Source organism: Sinohyriopsis cumingii, chromosome 2 (assembly GCF_028554795.1).
Source record: "Sinohyriopsis cumingii isolate HCF-2022 chromosome 2, ASM2855479v2, whole genome shotgun sequence".
Classification (NCBI taxonomy): Eukaryota; Metazoa; Mollusca; class Bivalvia; order Unionida; family Unionidae; genus Sinohyriopsis; species Sinohyriopsis cumingii.
The window spans coordinates 148,314,071-148,335,094 of NC_142962.1; the positions used below are offsets into that span (position 1 = coordinate 148,314,071).

At 35.2% G+C, this 21,024-nt stretch overlaps 1 protein-coding gene across 2 annotated transcripts in view; it reads left to right on the top strand.

Moving 5' to 3' along the window:
• Positions 1 to 21,024, top strand: part of LOC149806048 (calcium-dependent protein kinase C-like) — a 278,539-nt gene that overhangs the window by 130,074 nt on the left and 127,441 nt on the right. For both annotated transcript variants that reach the window (XM_089950915.1, XM_089950913.1), the window contains exon 4: positions 15,468 to 15,576. In XM_089950915.1, coding sequence (XP_089807041.1) covers positions 15,468 to 15,576 — 109 coding nt within the window. The remainder of the gene's footprint in view (positions 1 to 15,467; positions 15,577 to 21,024) is intronic.

Sequence of the window (21,024 nt, forward strand, 5' to 3'; positions counted from 1 at the left end):
TATCCGTCAATAGCTGCTCTACTCTTGAAGCCACGTTTCTCATCAAGTTTTGATCCAACTCAGAATATAGGCTTTTACCATCAAGAGCTTAGGTTTGTTCAGTAATGAGTGAGATTCACAGATGTATTATTGTGGTGATCTTGCATCTGGTTGGCCAGAGGGGAAATGATCTGCTAATGCATTATTGCATCAAGAATTGTGCCATTTTGATACACCCACATGCAAGAGGTAGAGAATCAATACAGTCTTGCTGTATGAAAGTTACTTTTAATTACGAACAGCCATAAATAAATATTGGTCATTTGCCTCTTCATTCTCGATGTGTACACTGTATCAATATTTATTAGTTATTATCAAGATATGTATTGACATGTGCCACAAGCATTTCATTTTGTTCACTTCTCCACTCCATTTTGGACAGAGTTATGTCCCTTGTTGATCAGCTTCTGATCTTTAATGTTGCTAGTGCTGATTGGATCTTTAAAGATTTGGATTTCAGGCATTCTACATCATCATTTAGAGGAGTCGTTGCCCTTGAATGTCCCTGTCCCTTCCAACACATGTTCTCAATTAAGCCCCAAAGGAGAAAATTGCAATGTGCTGGGTCCTTTATGATGGTCCAGTCACTCATAGCTCAAGTTTTTATTGTAATAAAAGACAACTCATTCAGAACAATTCCAAGACCTCAAAATTAACATTCTGAACATTAGTATTGACAAGTCTCCATTTGATCTAGATGTTTTAGAAATAATAGGAAAGTTCCTTCACTTGTGAAGACTTACAAAAATGGTACTTACAGCTGCCTTGCTTGGTGCTCAGCATTAAGCTGTTAGTGTTAGGACTGGTTGGCCTAGTGTCAGGATAATATGACTGGGTGGGACATCATGTTACATGTCTGCGGCATGATGCTTCAGTGCTAGACATCACTATAAACTGTCACACTGCAGACATCGTAGCGATATGACTGAAAAATTGTTAAAGCTACATTAAAAATCCAAATCACACACACACACACACCTTCACTTGAGCATGTTTTGTTGTTGTTGCTATTGTTGTTAGGTTTAACACCATTTTTCAGCACACGGTAGGCTATACATGGCAGCCAGTATTAATGGTGGAGGAAGAACCCAGAAAGAACCACTGACTCGAGAGAAGCTACTGGCAAGCTTTCTCACATACCTGAGCATGTTTTGCCCAAGCAGCTAGTATGTCTGGTATTTTATTTATTATGTCCATTTATTCAGCAAGCTTCAGTCAAGTTCTTTTTTGTGAGATGCATGCGTGGGATTTGTGCTTATTGTAGAAAAGAAATCTCAACACAAAATCAACTGGATGTGCACCAGTCTCACGTTTTTTTCATACTTTAAATCCCCCGCCCCCCCAATTTTCAGAAAACTCCCTACTTTATTACAAGTGGAGTTGGAGAATTTCCCCCATTAATCTTAAGTTCTATAATAGACTCATTTCAGCAGGTGTTAACTGGTAACAACTTGGGATACCTTTCTCTTGACATCTTCCAGGTGTGTGTTTTTGACCCTGGTAGTGAAATGACAAAGAGCAGTACTACCTAGATATAATGTAATGCTCACACAAATAACCAGCAGCTTTTATCCTATTAAATAGTTTATTAAGTTGGACATCTTGATTTTGTGACTGAAAAAAAAACCCTGCTGTGGATAGCATATTTGTTAAGCTAATTCATTCTTAGCTTTAGGCTTCAAGGGATTTCAGTCCCTTTTTGGCTCTGGCATAGTGTCCATTCTCTTTTTGCTAAATATAGTTTGTATTACTAATAATAGTTACAAACTATATGGTCTTACTAAATCAGTAATAGACCTTTTTAGAGCAGGCATGGGCAACTTCCTAAGGGCATCAGGTGGATAAGTGATTTGTAAAGCCACACCTTATGATATTAGTTAACAGATAAAACCAGAACACCAGCTAGATCCAGTCTGAGGGCTTTATTTTGTCCCCTCCCCCCCCCATTATAGAGCCATTGGAGATTTTAAGATCATTTTATATGTCAAGGGAGGCAGTGTAAATTTAAGCTAATTATTATACCTTATAAAAGTTATTTCCCTTGGATATTGTTTCACAGATGACATTATTATTATATTTAATAGAAATGCACCTCATTTATTCCACCAATGATGTTTCAAGTATTAATCAGATTTTACTAGTGACACATAAAGAAAAGAAAAGAATATATTTGATCATGTTCATTGATCCCTCCTTCCTTATATCTTTGCATGCATCCATCCAAGTAGCTAGTTAGCAAGATTGCACAAAAAGTACACAACATTGATAAATGAAATTTGTTTATCATAATTTTATGCATATGTAGATGACCTGATTAGATTAACAGCAATTTATAAATTTTTTGATATATTATTTTAAATTTGTATGATTTTTTTTATTTTTGACAAAAACCATGTTATAATGATTTAGCAAAATGCTTTGAACATCCAATAATGCCATCATGGTGGCCATCTTAAAAAATAATATCATTATTACCCCAGAACAGACAGTCATATTGACATGGGGAGTTTTCACTCAAAGACCTCTTAAGACTTATAGGTGGTAATAAATGAAAAGGCTACCAATCAGCCATCCATTATCAGATCAGCATTGCTTGTGTACACTCTAAGGGCAATATGTCTTATCAGATTTTGATTACATTGTGTATGTTACATGGTATCAACAGGATCTATTTTGAGACCAGTCATAAGTGACATACACACCTATTCGTGAGGTCAATCTTTTTAGTTTTTGAGGTAGCCAGATGAAAATTAAAAGCACAAGGTTAGGCCATTTGACCAGTATGTTATAGCGCTGTAAAGGTAGACAGCTTAGGTGGTATGGTAAAGGGTAATTAGGGTGGCAGCCAGTTGATAATGAGAAGGCTGTTAGATAATTTTGGATATAGTTGGCTGCGCTTGTGAGCAGTCTTGAGGCCATCCTTCTGATCAGATTTGGATCAGATTCAGTGTGTGAGCTTGTATCATCAGGGTCTTGGATGAGTTTTATTTGGTGTGTAAGCTTGTATCATCAAGGTCTCAGATGAGTTTGATTTGGTGTGTAAGCTTGTATCATTAAGGTGTTGGATGAGTTTGATGTTGTTGTTGTTGTTGTAGGGCTTAACGCCATTTTTCAGCACTGGATAGGCTATACATTGCGGCCAGTATTAATGGTGGAGGAAGAACCCGGAAAAACCCCGGAAAGAACCACCGACCCACGAGAAGCTACTGGCAAGCTTTCTCACATAACCACATTAGCCGAATCCGAGACTCGAACCGACGCAGACAGAGGTGAGATGGCAGTGATCCGTAACGGTGAGCGCTTTAGACCACTCGGCCACTCGGGGCCCCTGGATGAGTTTGATTTGGTGTATAAGCTTGTATTATCAGGGTCTTGGATGAGTTTTATTTGGTGTGTAAGCTTGTATCATCAAGGTCTTGGATGAGTTTGATTTGGTGTGTAAGATTATATCATGAAGGTCTTGGATGAGTTTGATTTGGTGTGTAAGCTTGTATTATCAGGGTCTCAGATGAGTTTGATTTGGTGTGTAAGATTGTATCATGAAGGTCTTGGATGAGTTTGATTTGGTGTGTAAGCTTGTATTATCAGGGTCTCAGATGAGTTTGATTTGGTGTGTAAGATTGTATCATGAAGGTCTTGGAAGAGCTTCATTTGGTGTGTAAGATTGTATCATCAAGGTCTCAGATGAGTTTGATTTGGTGTGTAAGCTTGTATTATCAGGGTCTTGGATTAGTTTGATTTGGTGTGTAAGCTTGTATCATCAAGGTCTCAGATGAGTTTGATTTGGTGTGTAAGCTTGTATTATCAGTGTCTTGGATGAGTTTTATTTGGTGGGTAAGATTGTATCATCATGGTCTTTGATGAGTTTGATTTGGTGTGTAAGCTTGTATCATCAAGGTCTCAGATGACTTTGATTTGGTGTGTAAGCTTGTATCATCAAGGTCTCAGATGAGTTTGATTTGGTGTGTAATCTTGTATGATCACTGTCTTGGACAATTTTGATTTGGTGTGTAAGCTTGTATCATTAAGGTCTTGGATGAGTTTGATTTGGTGTGTAAGCTTGTATCATCAAGGTCTAGGACGAGTTTGATTTGGTGTGTAAGCTTGTATCATCAAGGTCTTGGATGAGCTTGATTTATTGTGTAAGCTTGTATCATCATGGTCTTTGATGAGTTTGATTTGGTGTGTAAGCTTGCATTATCAGGGTCTTGGATTAGTTTGATTTGGTATGTAAGCTTGTATCATCAAGGTCTCAGATGAGTTTGATTTGGTGTGTAAGCTTGTATGATCAGTGTCTTGGACAATTTTGATTTGGTGTGTAAGCTTGTATCATCAAGGTCTTGGACGAGTTTGATTTGGTGTGTAAGCTTGTATCACCAAGATCTTGGATGAGCTTGATTTATTGTGTAAGCTTGTATCATCATGGTCTTTGATGAATTTGATTTGGTGTGTAAGCTTGCATTATCAGGGTCTTGGATTAGTTTGATTTGGTGTGTAAGCTTGTATCATCAAGGTCTTGGATGAACTTGATTTATTGTGTAAGCTTATATCATCATGGTCTTTGAGGAGTTTGATTTGGTGTGTAAGCTTGCATTATCAGGGTCTTGGATTAGTTTGATTTGGTGTGTAAGCTTGTATCATCAAAGTCTCAGATGAGTTTGATTTGATGTATAAGCTTGTATGATCAGTGTCTTGGACAGTTTTGATTTGGTGTGTAAGCTTGTATCATCAAGGTCTTGGACGAGTTTGATTTGGTGTGTAAGCTTATATTATCAGGGTCTTGGATGAGTTTGATTTTGGTGTGTAAGCTTGTATGATCAATATCTTGGACAATTTCTGATTTGGTGTTAAAGCTTGTATCATCAAGGTCCTGGATGAGTTTGATTATTTTTTTAAAAATCACAACGATACACTCTTCCTTCTTACATTGCTGCTCAGCAGTTGTTCCTAATACATTTGTTTGTGTGAATAAGCAGGAAATAGTATTGCAAGACAGAGATAAATTAAGCCAAACTTCTCGATTTCTTCCATTTCAGTATCATTGTGCTGAATCTGATATGAATTTATAGATTGTCACAGCAACAGTTATCATGATATGAATTTATGGATTGTCATAGCAACTATTATTATGATGTAAATCTTAACCTTTCTGTGTTGCCAACAGGAAAAATCTTTGCCTGCATACATGTATATTAATTGATTTGAACACTGATAGAATGCCAGTGCAAAATCAGTATATGACAAAACATGATTTCCAGTAAATCTCCACATAAAAAAAAACTAATGTAGAGACCTCTTTTAACTTAGCGATATGCCTGTGTCAAGTATCAACAACAAAAAATTTTGATTTCTTAACTAAGTGATACGGGCCTGTGACAAGTATCAGCAACAACAAATTGTGATTTCAGTAGCTTCATGTTTTTTTCACTATCACTCTTGGGCAGTTTGTATGGTTAATAGAGACTAGAACTCCACACAAACTGTATTGATTGACAATATCTGCAGTTTTGCATTAGGTATCCCTGTGAACATTCTTTCGGGAAAGAGCATTGACTTTAATTTGCATAGGTAAATTATTGAAAATGGAAAGAGTCTTTAGGGAAAATGTTTGTGAGCTATGGTTCATATTACTTAGACAAATACCGTTCTGGTGGCCTATTGGTTAGAGCGACCGCCTCGGAAGGTCATGGGTTCGATCCCTGGCTGAGTCATACCAAAGACTTACAAAAATGGTACTAACAGCTGCCTCGCTTGGTGCTCAGCATTAAGAGGTTAGTGTTAGGACTGGTTGGCCTGGTCTCAGGATAATGTGACTGGGTGGGAGATCATGCTACATATCTGCGGTATGATGCTCCAGTGCTAGACATCACTATAAACTGTTATACTGCAGATATCGTAGCAATACGACTGAAAAATTGTTAAAGCTATGTTAAAATCCAAATCACACACACACACACACACACTTAGACAGATCCTCAAATTTGAGGGTTTGCCTTGAAAACTCTTTCAAAAGTTGGATTTATAATTTTATAATTCTGTGAATATGTTGAAAAACTCTTGAATTAAACAGGAGAATAAAAACATTAAAATTGAATAAAATAAGTCACTTTTAATGTTAATAGCTTTTCTTTTATGCATTTTTAAAAAATAGAGAAAAAATAAGTTGATGAAACGAAATGAAATTGTGTGGATCCAATGCACATGTCATCATAGTGTCATGATTCTGATCAGTAAGCCATTTCCTTTCTACCTCTTTTATGCAGTGGTAGACAATATAATGTGGAAAAAGTTCACTTTTGGTAAGACAAAAAACCTCATTTAAAACTTTTGAAAGTGCTTGAAAAATTCCTTAAAAAATTGCTCGCAGGAGTTGTACAAATCATCCAGTCTTGAATGACTGCAAAGATGAACACATACTTGTATCACCATCAAACCTTTGAGGGAACTGTAAGTGTCTGTAATGTTAGTAGTTAAATACAAACTTGGATTTTAAATGTGTGTGTGTGTTGATGATATATGGCAATGTTATGTCTGCCAGCTATATTTTGTTTTTAAGTGTATTAAATACTTGAATGGAAACTATATTTTCTTTTCTTTTAATCAGAATTAATTTCCAGTCATTTTCTTTGTGCGTATATAAGTAGAGAACTTATTCTTAGTTGTACAGCATTGCTAATTTTGTACAGCATTGTTTATTTTGGTCATGCACACAAAACAAATTGTGACTGCCAACTGCCAACACTGTCTGGAAAGTTGGTTGGTATGGAATATTGAAAACCAAGGTTTCTTATATTGGAATGCAATATGTGTGTGACTTTCAAAGTCATATTAACTTGTTCTGTTAAAGAATGATGATTTAGCTCAGGGTCTGAACACCAGTTTTGAGTGGCATATTTACAATTAACAGCATGTGACAAATCCAAAGTACAATTGCAGAAGCTTTGTGTTTCCAGTGCAGGAAATTTCTCATCAAATTTTTCACTTTCAGAATATTTGCCCAAAGCACTTCTCACTGTGACATGTAAAATTGTTAAGTATATAAGCATTTAATTTTAAAAAAATAAAACAAACACCTTGTGTAAGTGTGTACGGCAATATACCTTCTTATTTTCTTAAGTGAAGTTTCAAGGCTTGTCATTTTCTGAGCCTGGGATTTTCATTTACCTCTGGGTTGTACATTTGCCCCAATCTTTTCTAAGAAGATTTAAAAACTTGGATACCAAATACACTTACCTGTAAGTTTAGTCATACTGCATACAACAAAGACCCTGTTCTTCTATGGCATAATGCATCTGCAGATCAGGGTCTTTGTTATTTATTCTACTGATTAATCTAAACAAAATGCACAAACCCAGATCTGCTGTCATATTATGCAATAGCAGATCTGGGTCTGTGCAGTTTGCAGTTGGACTTGTAAGTGAGTATATATGGTAATTTGATCACTGGCACCTGTAATCAGTTTCATTGGAAGATATAAATTACCTATATTTTGCCATTGTGTATCTGCCAAACTCTGCCCTGCATACCCGTGCATTGGATGCTGGTAGATGGTATGTTTAGTTTCTTAACTCGAAGAAAAGGGTAATCACTGGTATAACACACAGATTCCCTAATACTTCATCTTCATACTGAAAGAAGAAAGTTATAACCTGTTAAGTCTTTTTTGGGATGATACATTAAATATATAAAAGTATGTAAAAATAACTGAAAGTTAACACACGTCCCCACACACCCTAATAAAATAGTTGTTCAGTCAGATGGCTGGAAGACAAAGAGTTGTACCAATTTTCAGTGTGGAGATATCATTATGTATGAAGTTTCAATATGATACATAATGTGAAGTCATATCTGCATTTCTTGTGTATGTCCATAAAATTAAACTTGTTTGAATATAATATAAACTGATTTGTATGATTCACTAATTGCACATGGTCCTGAATGATTCACTAATTGCCCATGGTCCTGAATGATTCACTAATTGCCCATGGTCCTGAATGATTCACTAATTGCCCATGGTCCTGAATGATTCACTAATTGTCTAAGGTCCTGAATTGAGGGTAATTATATATAATCTGTGTTGCAATAATATTTACTGTTTCTTGAATCTCAAATAATCCTCATGAACTTAAACATTCCTCATAAACTTATAACTGATCCACCATGTGTACACAAGTCACACAATTTTCAAGAGCATACAGGTTTCATTAATTGAGAAAAAAAATTATAGTATGAACTCTGATGAAAAAGTGTACCATATGTTCTTGCTTATAAGTTAAGGCAAACTGAAAACAATGATCCTGATATGTGATAGCATTATGCACCTGCAGATCAGGTCTGTGTTGTTTGTTCTACCTGTTACTCCTATGAACTGCACAGACCCAGATCTGCTAGTGCATTATGCAATGGAAGGTCTGGGTGTGTGCAGCTTTCAGTTGGTCTCTTCTTATAAGCAAGTATAAATGATATATGTCAATTGACTATTCATTTGCAAGACATTACACTGTGAATATAATGTATTTGCCAAGGTAAAGCATGATACAATTCATTTCCACCAATTTGTAATCCAAATTTGTTTTCTTTCTCTAATTTAATGAAATTTTACCCACATTTTGTTTTTGTTTTTTTAAATTATTTTGCTTCTTGTGGTTGACATTATTTTTACTGTTTATTTGATCTTGTTAATGAATAACAACTTCTCTTCAACAAAAACAAAGTGCAAAGCCTGATATAGTTAACCAAATATATGCACACAGAAAAAATTCCAAAAGTTTGATGTATTCATTGTATACAAGTCATATCTGAGAAAAAAAATACAAGTTTAGAAGGGTCATTTTGACAGCATACAAATTTCTATATCAATAATATCGAATGGCATGCTTTTCAAGCTTTTATTGGTAACCCAAATCTTATACCACATTTTGATATTTGCAGAATGTATTCAGCTTCATAATGGGCATCTGCAGTGGTTCATTGGTTAGTGTGCCAGACTAACAACCAAAAGGGTGTATGTTTGAATACTGGCATTGGACCAGCCTGGGTCAGCTATTATGGTGTGTCCTTAGGCAAGGCACATAATTCCATTTGCTTTTTGGCTCTAAATAACCTACTTGTGTTGCTTTGCTGGAAAACACCAAAAGAAAAGATCAGTTATATTTGTATATGAATTGAAGAAGTAAATAGTTTGATGAAAAAGTGAATACTTTTCTTCAGTTTACACATGCATATGAGGTGATAAAGAGTCTTATTTTGCTGTCCATAAGTCATATAAGACCTATCATTTTATTTCTTCTTCTTGATTTACGTGATTATTTTTCATAAAATGATGCTTGAGGTAAATAATAGATTATGTATACACATTGTAATTTAAAATGTAACCAAAAAAAAAAACACAAACAGCAAAACATGACTCCAGTTAGAGCAAAAAATGAATCCAATAAGACAGTTGCTTCAGCTCATAAGATGGATTATCTCCCATCCATATGTTGGCACAAGTTTGTTAAATGCTACTCCTCTGGAACTACTTGGAGTACTGCCATGAAACTTTAAGTAATTTCATCCCAAGTCTGGTTTGTCTTAAATAAAAATGGTGCTGCTTGGATATCCAATATGAACTCCACTGTGGTAATCTTGAAATCTTTTTGCTGCTGAAAGGGAAATTGTATCATAATGAAGTTTTCACAGAAAGATTTCTTATGGTGTCTTGAATGAAAATGGTGCTGATCTCACTTCCAGTATTACTGCTGTGGCTTGTCTTATGGAAAGTCATATTAGCATTGGTGTTTTATGAGAAGGCTCATTATGTTGAAACTGAATGACAGTAGTACCAATCTGACATCCATTATGGTCACCATGACAGCCATCTTAAAAATCTTTGCTATCTTGACTCCTGTCCGAATGGATGGCCATATCAACATACTGGTTTTTAATTAGCAATAGACTTTTTACAGTACATGTTGGCCTGAAATGAAAATGTTTGTCAACCTGGCAAAATAGCTGCCAATATGAAAGTCTTACAGATCTTATTTAGTCATGCAAGAATGGGCGATCTTATATGACATGGGATTTTCACCAAAAGACATCTAATAATGTTGATTTTTTGTTGTTGTAGGGTTTAACACCATTTTTCAGCACACGATAGGCTATACATGGCAGCCAGTATTAATGGTGGAAGAAGAACCTGGGAAAACCCGGAAAGAACCACCGACCCACGAGAAGCTACTGGCAAGCTTTCTCACATACCCACATTGACTGAATCTGAGACTCGAACCCACACAGACAGAGGTGAAATGGCAGTGATCCGTAACGGTGAGCGCGTTAGACCACTTGACCACTTGGGGCCCCTCTAATAATGTTTAATTTGTCCTTAACGAAATTGGTGCCACACTGACATCTGCTGTCATCAGCTTATTTGAAAATTGTGTTATTACTGAATAATATCAGAGATGGTTTCAACATTTAGCAGTTAAAAGGAAGAAATGGTCTTATCTTAAATTCCTGGTTATTCTTTTCACCTAGTGGAGAATCACCCCCTTCAAGGGCTTCTTGTTTTCCAAACATAAGCTTTCATCAAGGATAGGTCTGTAATAAGAGGTTTCATTGTGAGTATTTGGAAGTTTGACATTACTGAATTTTACATGTTATGGTGTTTCTTCAAGGTTTTATCTTTTCTTCTCCAAGTTTTACAGTTATTGCCCTTTTTCCACCAGTTATCTTCACTTTGTGTCCACAAAAAATTTGAAAGACCTCAACATAGCTTGTATTGTCAGAAGTTCATTTGACTTTGTGGCAACTAATGAATTTAAAACTCTCCACATAGCTTAATATGTCAGTGTTATAAATTTCAGTTGTTATTTTATTTTATATATTGGCTTTCCACATGTGTCCAGAAAATTAAATGTTGCTCAGGTCATTCAGAATACAGTACTGTATCATGACCTCCTCAGATTTCATGTTTGACAGAACCATTTGGGTACATTACATTTGTTTCACAGTAACAGTCTTTTAGTGGGAATAAAGTCTGCAATAACTTGCCCTCTATCTTTGTCTGTCTGTCTGTCTGTCTCTGTCTCTGTCTGTCTGTCTGTCTGTCTGTCTCTCTCTCTCTCTCTCTATATATATATATATATATATATATATATATATATATCCTGGGGTGGCCAAGTGGTCACACATGCTTGTCTCTATCCTTTATCGTTCACTGCTGTCTCACCTGTCTTTATGGGTTTGTGTCTCCAGTATTTTCCCAGGTTCTTCCTCCACGATTTATACTTGCATCCAAGTATAGATTAATATGTGCTGAAAATGGCATTAAGACTACAACAGTAACTAAACATACAGATCAAACAAATTTTCATTTCATTGTTTGTTTTTATTAGGCAGATAGAAGTGTTTTTCTTTTCTAAGCTAGTGTGAAGAGCAAAATGGCTATAATCAACTTGTTGGATCCATTTAGTGCTGAAGGTCATAGAAATTGGAATAGCTATTACACCATTAATCAAATCACCACGTTAATTTCTGAATAATACTGATAAAGACCCTTGAAAGTGTTAAATTGATTACTGATCCTTTTTGTACCCAATGAATCTATTTTCGCCTAAAGAACTCCAGATGGCTCTGTATGATGGACCGAATTTGTAGGTATTTACAGAAGTATTAGAAGACATTGACTGACTTGAGTGTGCTGTCTCTGAGCTGGATTAAACCCAGCGGTTGCCTTGGCTGGGTCTCAAGGAAACCTCAGTTAGGATCAGAGACATTGATTGGCATCTAGCTGTAAAGACAAGCCTGTGATGCTATCAAAGAGGAATTAGTAGTGAAATAAAACTAACATGGGTTGAAAATATTAAAGGTTTATTGTTGGTTTAAAAAGGTTATGTAAGTATTGATGAAACTATTATCACTTATCAGTATTAATTAAAATCACATATTCATCAGTTGATCAGTGATCATGGTCAGGATTAAAAGAATCACTGATGGATTTTGGTTTTGAGAGAGAAGATCCAAGTGGTTCACAAGGTCACACAAGTTACACTTAAGGCTTCCGATCATTTTTTTTGTCCCAGTCTCTGTAATTGAGCCACTATAATCTCTGATTTAATTGCTCTGATAACAAAAATGGCGAGGAGGTGGTGGTGATTGTTGTAAAAATTCTATAAAGTTTGGGGATTCATTTGCATAGAAAGTGCCTTATCAATCTTTGGCAACAATTTTACAAAACTTGTATTTAATGGTGATTTAATTAATCAAGCTAATTAAAACTCATTGATAACTGTGTGATTAAATTTAAGGCAGTGACATAAAATCATTAGTTGCACATGTAATGGATACATATTGCAGTAAGATTGCATCAAATTAGACTGATAATAATACAGTTTATCTTCACTGTGGAGCCCCTCAGCATGATGCAGTCCCTGATACAACACAGGCGTGGTCATGGGTACTATGATAGAACATGAATTTCATTATTCAAATTGTTATCAATTTGATTATTGATATCAATTTTATTCCACTTAAAATTGATTCTAGGTCTAATAAAACTTATTAAAATTCTCAAAAATTTGACCTCAGTTTGAGTTTTTAAGTTGTCTTTCTTTTGCTGCTTCAAACAGTATCAATATTTTTATCACAGGTATAGATTGAGCTTCAGTTTGTTTATCAGCTTAATATCAACCCATGGCATATTGAGCTAACTGAATTGGTGTTTTGAATTAGTGCCTTCTTGATGATAAAAGAGTTCCAGCCTATAGAAAGTAAAACCAAATAACCAATAAGAGAATAGCACATTCAGTATCACCCGTTTATTCATTAAGGCGATTTCCACAATGTCCACATGACTCTGAATTAAAATTTGCATAAATTGGAGAAACTTGAATGTGAAATGTGTCATTGTGTACAGAGGCTGCATTGAGTATCCCAAACAATCTCCCAACTTAAATACAATAATGCATCTGATTGGATCAGTTTGTTTCAGTTGCATCCAATCAGATAACAGTTTTAAAAAAAAAGCCATTTTAGCAAGCAGAATATGCCAAAGGTTGATATGGAATGAAGTGGATTGATGAACCTTGGTCACCAAAGGTTACAGGTGAAAAGGCTAAAAAAAATTAATTTTTTAATTTAAACATTTAACACTTGGAAACCCTTTTTACAGTACCCTTGAGAAAAGCTGCTGAATTCCTCAAATTTGACAAAATCCTCAGAATTGCCTCAGAGATAAGGCAAGACTTCTTTAAGGAAAATTCATAAAGTTACAGATGAATTTTAATCCCTGATCCCTGTTGTATATTCTGTGAAATAAATAATTATTACAAACCAAACAATAGGAAGATATCTCAGAATCATAATATGAGATTGAAATAATTACATGCTAAGTGACACTGGGACCAGATGATTTTCTTCCAATCCCATTTAAGAGGGGATCTGAAGATCTCCTGGGTGAAGGAGTTCAAACAAGAATACACCACTCCAACAACAACTTGCGCACTGATAACTCACTTACCTGCTTATAATGTGGGGTCAGTCATGGGATCCTATTTTATGAAAAGAAAGAGCCAAAATTTTGACCCATATTTGTTGAACATGAAGAAAATCATGATCAAAATTGGTAACTGATACCTAGATATATCCCTCATTTTATCACTGAAAACGGTTGATATAACCTGGAAATCTGAATCAACATTATGAAATTATCAACTTTTGATAAGGAGTCATGTATTTTGTTAAAATCTCTTTCCAAACAACATTCTTGGTACACGTAAATAACAGTATGCAACAAAATTTAGATAATGAAAATGTCGTCAATGCCTGCTTGAGGCAGTACTTTAATAAATAAATCCAATTAAATAAGTTTTTCTTTTATTAAGTGAAATACGTGTTTTAGTTATATCTTTCAGTTTGGTTTAAATGTAATGATCTACATACAATGTGCCCTGTTGTATTCAAACATGAAATATGTCTATCTACCATAACAGCTATGTCTGTGAGCGTTTCTGTGAGAACCTAATTCAGTGCTGACAGTGTTTTGATAACTAATTTGCATAAGTATTTATTGTATTGTTGCACTGAATTAAAAGCTGACTTCCTTGTACTGCCACATTAGTTACATCTTTTGTATCAAATAAAGGGGGTGGACTAATTGAAAAGTTAAAGGGCTTGCAAATCCAACATGCGTAAGAGCTAACAATCCCTTGTTGAGTGTCAGGTCAACTCATTTCATTTGGTCAAACAAATACTGTTGCATGTATAATATTTTTTGGAGACCGTAATGTAATTAAACTAATTTAAATTAGCATATCCATTCACAAATGTGATCAATAATAGCAAGACAACCAAGCGAAATGAATACCTGATGACATAAAATTCTGTTTCAGATATACGTTTTATTAATGAGAAACTATACAAAAGTTTGTTATTAATTTGTAATTCCTGAATTGGCACTCAGAGATTTCCTCACAGATGAGAAGTATCACTATTACTTGTAATGAAATTATGGCATAAGTATTTTCCTAATAGAACAACAAAAATTGACTTTCGATGAAGACGGCTGTTTCATGAACAGAATGTTCCTTTTTTGGATAAAAGGAATCTAATTTGGTTATGATTATGAATCAGTAATTAGTCTGGTTGCCTGCATTGTATGCTCCTAGCATTGCATTCCACAAGAGTAAAGAGTAAAGCAAGAAGCAGACATTTCAGGGAACCAGTCTACTCAACAACAACAAAAAGCAGTGATGTAATTTAGTGTTTTTCATACATGTGAAGATTATTTAAACCAGTTGGAATAATGTTAAAAATCTCTCAACAGTTAGGCATCTTGAAAATAAAGGTCATCTTTATATAAAAGTGAATAACTTCAATAGAAAAAATTATTCCCAGTTATTCCCAACGTGATTTCAAAATGAACATTCAGACATTAAACATACCAGTTTGCTCCTCCCCTCCCCCACAATTTTCTTGATTATCTAGCGAGGATGGTATCATTTCATATTGTTATGGAGGTCCCTCGATAACTTTCGTCCTCACTTATACTGCTGTCTTTGTTTTTGAAGTTATTGAGGGAGAGGTGTAGTGCCATTCTACCAATTAACTAGATTTGTATATTTCTTTCATATTTATGCATTTATTGCAAAATTTGCTAAAATTGGTATTTTTTGGCACATCATAAGCAATTCCAGGAAATCTGTCGAGTACAATGAACCTCTGTGATGAAGGCTTTACATGTCACTGGGAAGTACCCTTGTTCCAGGGTTGTGACATCGTATAACCACATGTAAGGTATTGATAACAAAGCTTTTCAGTGATGTCAGTTATTATAGATCTTCTATGAAGTTTGCAAAGTTTTATGCAGAAAGGGTGATTTTCTTCCACTCCAAACTCGACACTTCTTGGCACATAAGTTATGCTTCATACTGTATTTTTTTTATTTTCAGGCCACAAATCAGCATAAATTCAAGGTCCATACCTATAGCAGTCCCACATTTTGTGACCACTGTGGTTCCCTGCTGTATGGACTCATCCATCAAGGCCTTAAATGTGAAGGTACGTGGTCATCAATGGATCCAATAATTTTAGGGGTTTCTTTTATGTTTAGTATCCTCTTCATAGACCAAGTACCATATTATATTAAACAACTACAAGGTCATGTTCAGGCTCCCAAATTTCATTGCAGTATTATGGATATATATATGTCATTGACAATTTTTTAATACCCCCCCCCCCCCCAAGTATCATGTTATGACGTTGTTGATCCGTCTGTCTGTTCTCCATTTCTTTTTTGCACAATAACTTTCCAGTTGAGTTCTCAATTATCTATCATTTCCAAACTGCATAGCTTGACTTAATGATGGCTTTCTTTTGAGACAATGAAAGTACCTATTGCTTTTGGGGTTAAAGGGTCAAAGTTTAAGTTCAGAGACATTAAGAAGGAGAAGTGCTTACACAAAATTTTGCAGATGGTTTGCATTTGAGACATAATGGACACCTGTTCACATTGGGGTAAATAGGTCCACGGTCAAGATTGCAGAGACTGAAAGAAAACTTTTTCAGCAGAATAACTTGAGTTACCTTGACCATACTTTTGGGATAGTTTGCATTTAAGACGAAAGAAGATGCCTTTTGATTTAAGATTTAAAAGGTCAACTATTGACTAACGAAGGAGGGTTTTACATAAACAAAGTATAATAATATTATTTACCCCATGGCGGCTATATGATGTACAATTTGTGGTATGTTTTTGTCAGTTATATTGTTCTGCATTTATTCTGAGTAAAGCTACAGAATGTAAACATTTTCAGACTTTTAGCTTGATCAATTTTGATCCTTAAAAGGTTTGAACTTGAAAACTTAAATCATTGTTTGCCCAGAATGTTTGAGAACTGATTTTTTAAAAATATATTTTTAGCTTTAAGTTGGCATGACCATCTTGCATCATCTGTTCATAATTCTCATTTCAGCTTCTAATATAATACTTGCTTTGCACATGATTTTACGGGTTAACATTCTGGCATCAAGGCATTTCAGATCTGTTGAGTGGAGCTCAAGCTGCCATCCAATATGGCTGCCATTACTAAAATTAGAAAAAAAACTTTAAAAATTGTCTCAAAAGCTGCTGAACAGAATGTGACCAAATTTTGCCAATACAGCTTGGCATGAAAGTATTTTAATTGTTTCCAGGAAAGTCAGACTACCTCCATATATGGCCACCATTACTAAAAATAGTAAAACCTTGAAAAAGAAGTTAGAAGCCTCAGCAGAAATTGGAGAGAAATCATAACGGTCTTTAAGATTTATTCAGAGTTGCTGATCCACCATCAAAAGATAGAAAAACCATGAAACAGCTTCTTTTCAAAAACCTGTACAGAAATTAAACAGATTTGATAGAAAGCTTCCAGGCTGGTCTTTCAGATTGTTCAAACAATACTGGTCTACAATCAAATATGGTCACCTTTACTAACATAAAAAAGTTTAAACAACATTTCAAAGATTTTCTGTCAAAATTTGTAAGTTATGATAAGACTTTTTGAACTATTATTGTGTAATAAGTAAAGATATCGATATATTTTGGTCTTTTTGGCTTGTGTTCTCGAAATTGATGTGAGGCATGTACACCCTATAGTCACTGCACAGTAGCCAGTAAAATACCAATAGTCAGCTAGGAAGCAGAGCTAGCCACTTATAGCAGTAGACATGTTGGTTCAAGGCAGGTAGAACTGTCTTTATGATAATTATTTTGAATTGTATAAAGCTAGTAAGTACACAATGTTTTTCAAAATTATCTCCTCGGGAAATGGCTTGTGTTTGCACTGTGAGCATCAGATGGTCTCAAAAATGGCCTTTGGACATGAAAAATGCATATAGAAATTTGAGGGTTGGGTGCATCAACTTTTTATTCTATGAATTTCCACTGACTTTTCAGGTCAAGTGAATAATATTGTTATGTTTTGCTTTATTATACCTATTTTTACTAATAATTTTCATGATACATGGGAAGTTTCAGTGAGTGATGGGAGACACACCCAACCCTTGGAAATTGTAGCCATGAGTATCTTACAATTTGTTATGACAACTAGCTAGCCAAAGAATGCCAACAACCGGGGAGTTGGGTGGGGTGGGGGACGGGGAGTGGACGATAACAACTGTCAACATCGAATATATAATAGGTTCAGGTAAACAAATAAAATTGACATTACCTATTTGTCTTTGTTTTAATAATAATAAATACTCCAGTTTTATTACTTCATTTTTTAACATAATAATTGCAGTTTTTATGAAAACATTTTACCTAACCTATAAATCAGCCACTGCAAGCTGGCGCTTATGTCCGCCCATGTGACATTTGCCTGGAGCCATGAAGTACCAATTATTTAGAATTTTTTTAAATAGCTGTATTAAATATCACTGTAAATAATAATTAACAATCCAAACACAGGATACACATCGAAGTGGGAGATAAATAAAAGAACTGTGAACACAAACAAGAAAAGAATGAACTTAAAACAAAGCACATGGGAAACTAACACACAGCATGTGATACCCATGTAATGTCTGAGTGGGACAGGGTGCTTGCTGCTGATGTAATTGACTCTTCTGAATCCGAACTGATCCAAATATTGTCGAGTTACTTCGGTACAGATGTGCAGTTGACTCAGTCTGAACTGAAAGAGCTAGTCAAATTGATTGCCAGTAATAAATTTTTTTATAAAAAAAAGTAGATAGAAAAGATTTTTGTGTGAAAATAACCGCGTATGATAGCATGCTTCTTATTGTCTGAGCTCGCAAATGACATTTTTCCACTTGTGAATTGCGAGCAGGATTTTTGAGGGTTGGACACCCTTAAACTAGGGAGAAAAACCCTCCTGCACAGGAAGTTCACATGTATTAGTCTGGTTCCCTGCTTCTGATGCTGCCTCCTTTGCACTCCCCTAAGCCAGGAAGCATACAAAACAAGGAACCAGACTACACTTGTATCTTTTAGGAGCCAGCAGCTGGCTTAAAAACCTTCTGTTATAAATTATAATATGGTAGCTTTCTGTAACATTGCTGCATTGACCCAGCCTTATACTTCTGAATTTGAGTCGGCGGCTTTGAATGATAATGAACAGGCTCTTTATAAATGGCAAAAAGCTGTATTTCACCTTTCAGTTGTTGTCTTCTGCATAGTAATCATAGTACAGAGACAGAAAAGTTATTGTTTTGTTGAGTACTGGTAATCTTCTGAATGGGCAGTTGATTAATGATGAACACACTTGTTTTTCATGGTTACAGATAATGTTAAACATCCAGATATTCACAGTGGATTATTGTTTTGATATCAGACATTGGGATCTATTCAAAACTTTCTATTTAATGGATGGCTTTCAATACCACTGCAAAAATGAGATAATAAATTTAAGTCCAGTAGCAGTTTGCATATCTTAACTTGCAGCTGATAATTGCAGTAAAGTTTTCAGTCGCATTGTTTTGTTCAAATAGCATATGCTCGATGCATTCTTAGAATACAGTATGGAATAAGTCTTTTGACTGAAATATGAGTTTTCAGTTTGCATATTGCCAGTATTAAGAAAATTTAGAGATAATTAAATTGCCTCATGTAGAATTTGGTAACTTTGGGTATATTTAAACCCATTATTAGATAATCTCTTCTGAATGATACATCAAATGATCAAATTTGAAATGGTTTAAACAATGAGTGTCAGAATATTAAGGGCAGGTAGGCAATTGTCATCCATTTTCGATAAACCATGTGCAAAGAAAGTGTGCCAGGAAACCCAGACAACACAATACACAAACATGTCAAAGGACCAAAACACAAGAGCATGTCATGGCAATGACAGACCATACCAAAACCAGCTATTAGATGCAAATCATTATACACACAAATAGATGTAACCACATCAGTTAAACAAGATTGTCTCCTACAGATATTAGATGGGCAGAGACAAAAATTACAGAGACAAAAATTAGTTAAAGCACATACTGTAAACACTGACCATCGTGTGTCTCACTCAACATCAAATCCAGGTACAGAAAGAACTCCTCTAAAGACAACCTCCAATTACCCACAGCAAGAAGCTAAATTAATTACAAATACTAAATACAGCAGTCACCAAACTCTCAGTCACTAAAGTCATGGAAATCAAGAAGTCCAAGCAATGCATCTGAATCCCACACTTGTCAAAATCAGCAACATAATTAAAGACAGATCTCTTCTCATAGGATAATCAATAATCAAAGGAGAAAGAACAAGACAATTATATAAAACTGACATAAAAACCCATAGAGGTGCAACTATTAACACTGTTACAGAAAAAATATTGGAAATGGATATGTCACCATATCATACTGTAATTCATCTCATTGGTGGCAATAATTACTGTAATGGCCAATCTTTAAAGGGCATTGAGGATGATTATGAAAGCTTGTTGTATGCATCAGGTCCAAAAACACAGAATGTAAAATAATCATCTCAGGTCTACTGCCAAGAAGGGATGTACTTATAATTCCACTAAATGACACCCTAAGTACGTTGTGTGAAAATTTCCAAATACTCTTTGTTCCGCAATACAGGACCTTCTTCAAAGACGATCGAGTGTACCAACAGTTATACCAGCGAGATCGAATCCACTTGTCCAACTGAGCTACTGCCATGCTCCTTAGGAATATAGACCAGTACATAAGACTTATAAAAGGGGTTAGGCATGAGTCAGACAACTGCTTGTATTGTGGAGGGCACGGTCATGTAACACAGCGATGTAGTTGCCATCTTTGTAATGAACTAGGACATAAGCAAAAGTTGTGCACATACCAGTAGGTAGAAGGCAGTGATGTGCAGGTCTATGCAACACATATCCAGCAACAAAATGCGTTAGAATATGTGTTTACTTTTCAATGTAATAATTATAATTCTGTAAACAGATTTCAGGCACTATCTGATTTGTGTACTAAGTGCAACTTGTTAACATGTAAACAACTATGTGATACTGTTCAAGTTACTTCTCCCTCTGAGGCTCCTCAAGTGTTTAATATATCAGTGTCTTCTTGCATGTATGTAAATCAGTCTCATATTGAACAGTCTCATGTATCCACTACATGTGGTCATGGTACAACAGATGGATCTTGTATTTTATCTTCTTCACGTGTTTATGTAAATAATTAAAGCAATGAAAAGAAATCCTCAAGTCTAAAAACAATACATTGCATACTACCTTGTCTGAAAATCAATTATCTGATCAAAATTGTCATATGTTTGGCCTCCTCAAAAGAGGTCTGCAAGTAATCAACCTAAATATTCAACACATCCTCCCTAAACTGAATGAGATTGAATTAATATTACAGAAAACTAGATCAGTCAGTATTCTTGGTCTATGTGCAAACTAGATCAGTCAGTATTCTTGGTCTGTGTGCAAACTAGATCAGTCAGTATTCTTGGTCTATGTGCAAACTAGATCAGTCAATATTCTTGGTCTATGTGCAAACTTTTCTTTCTGA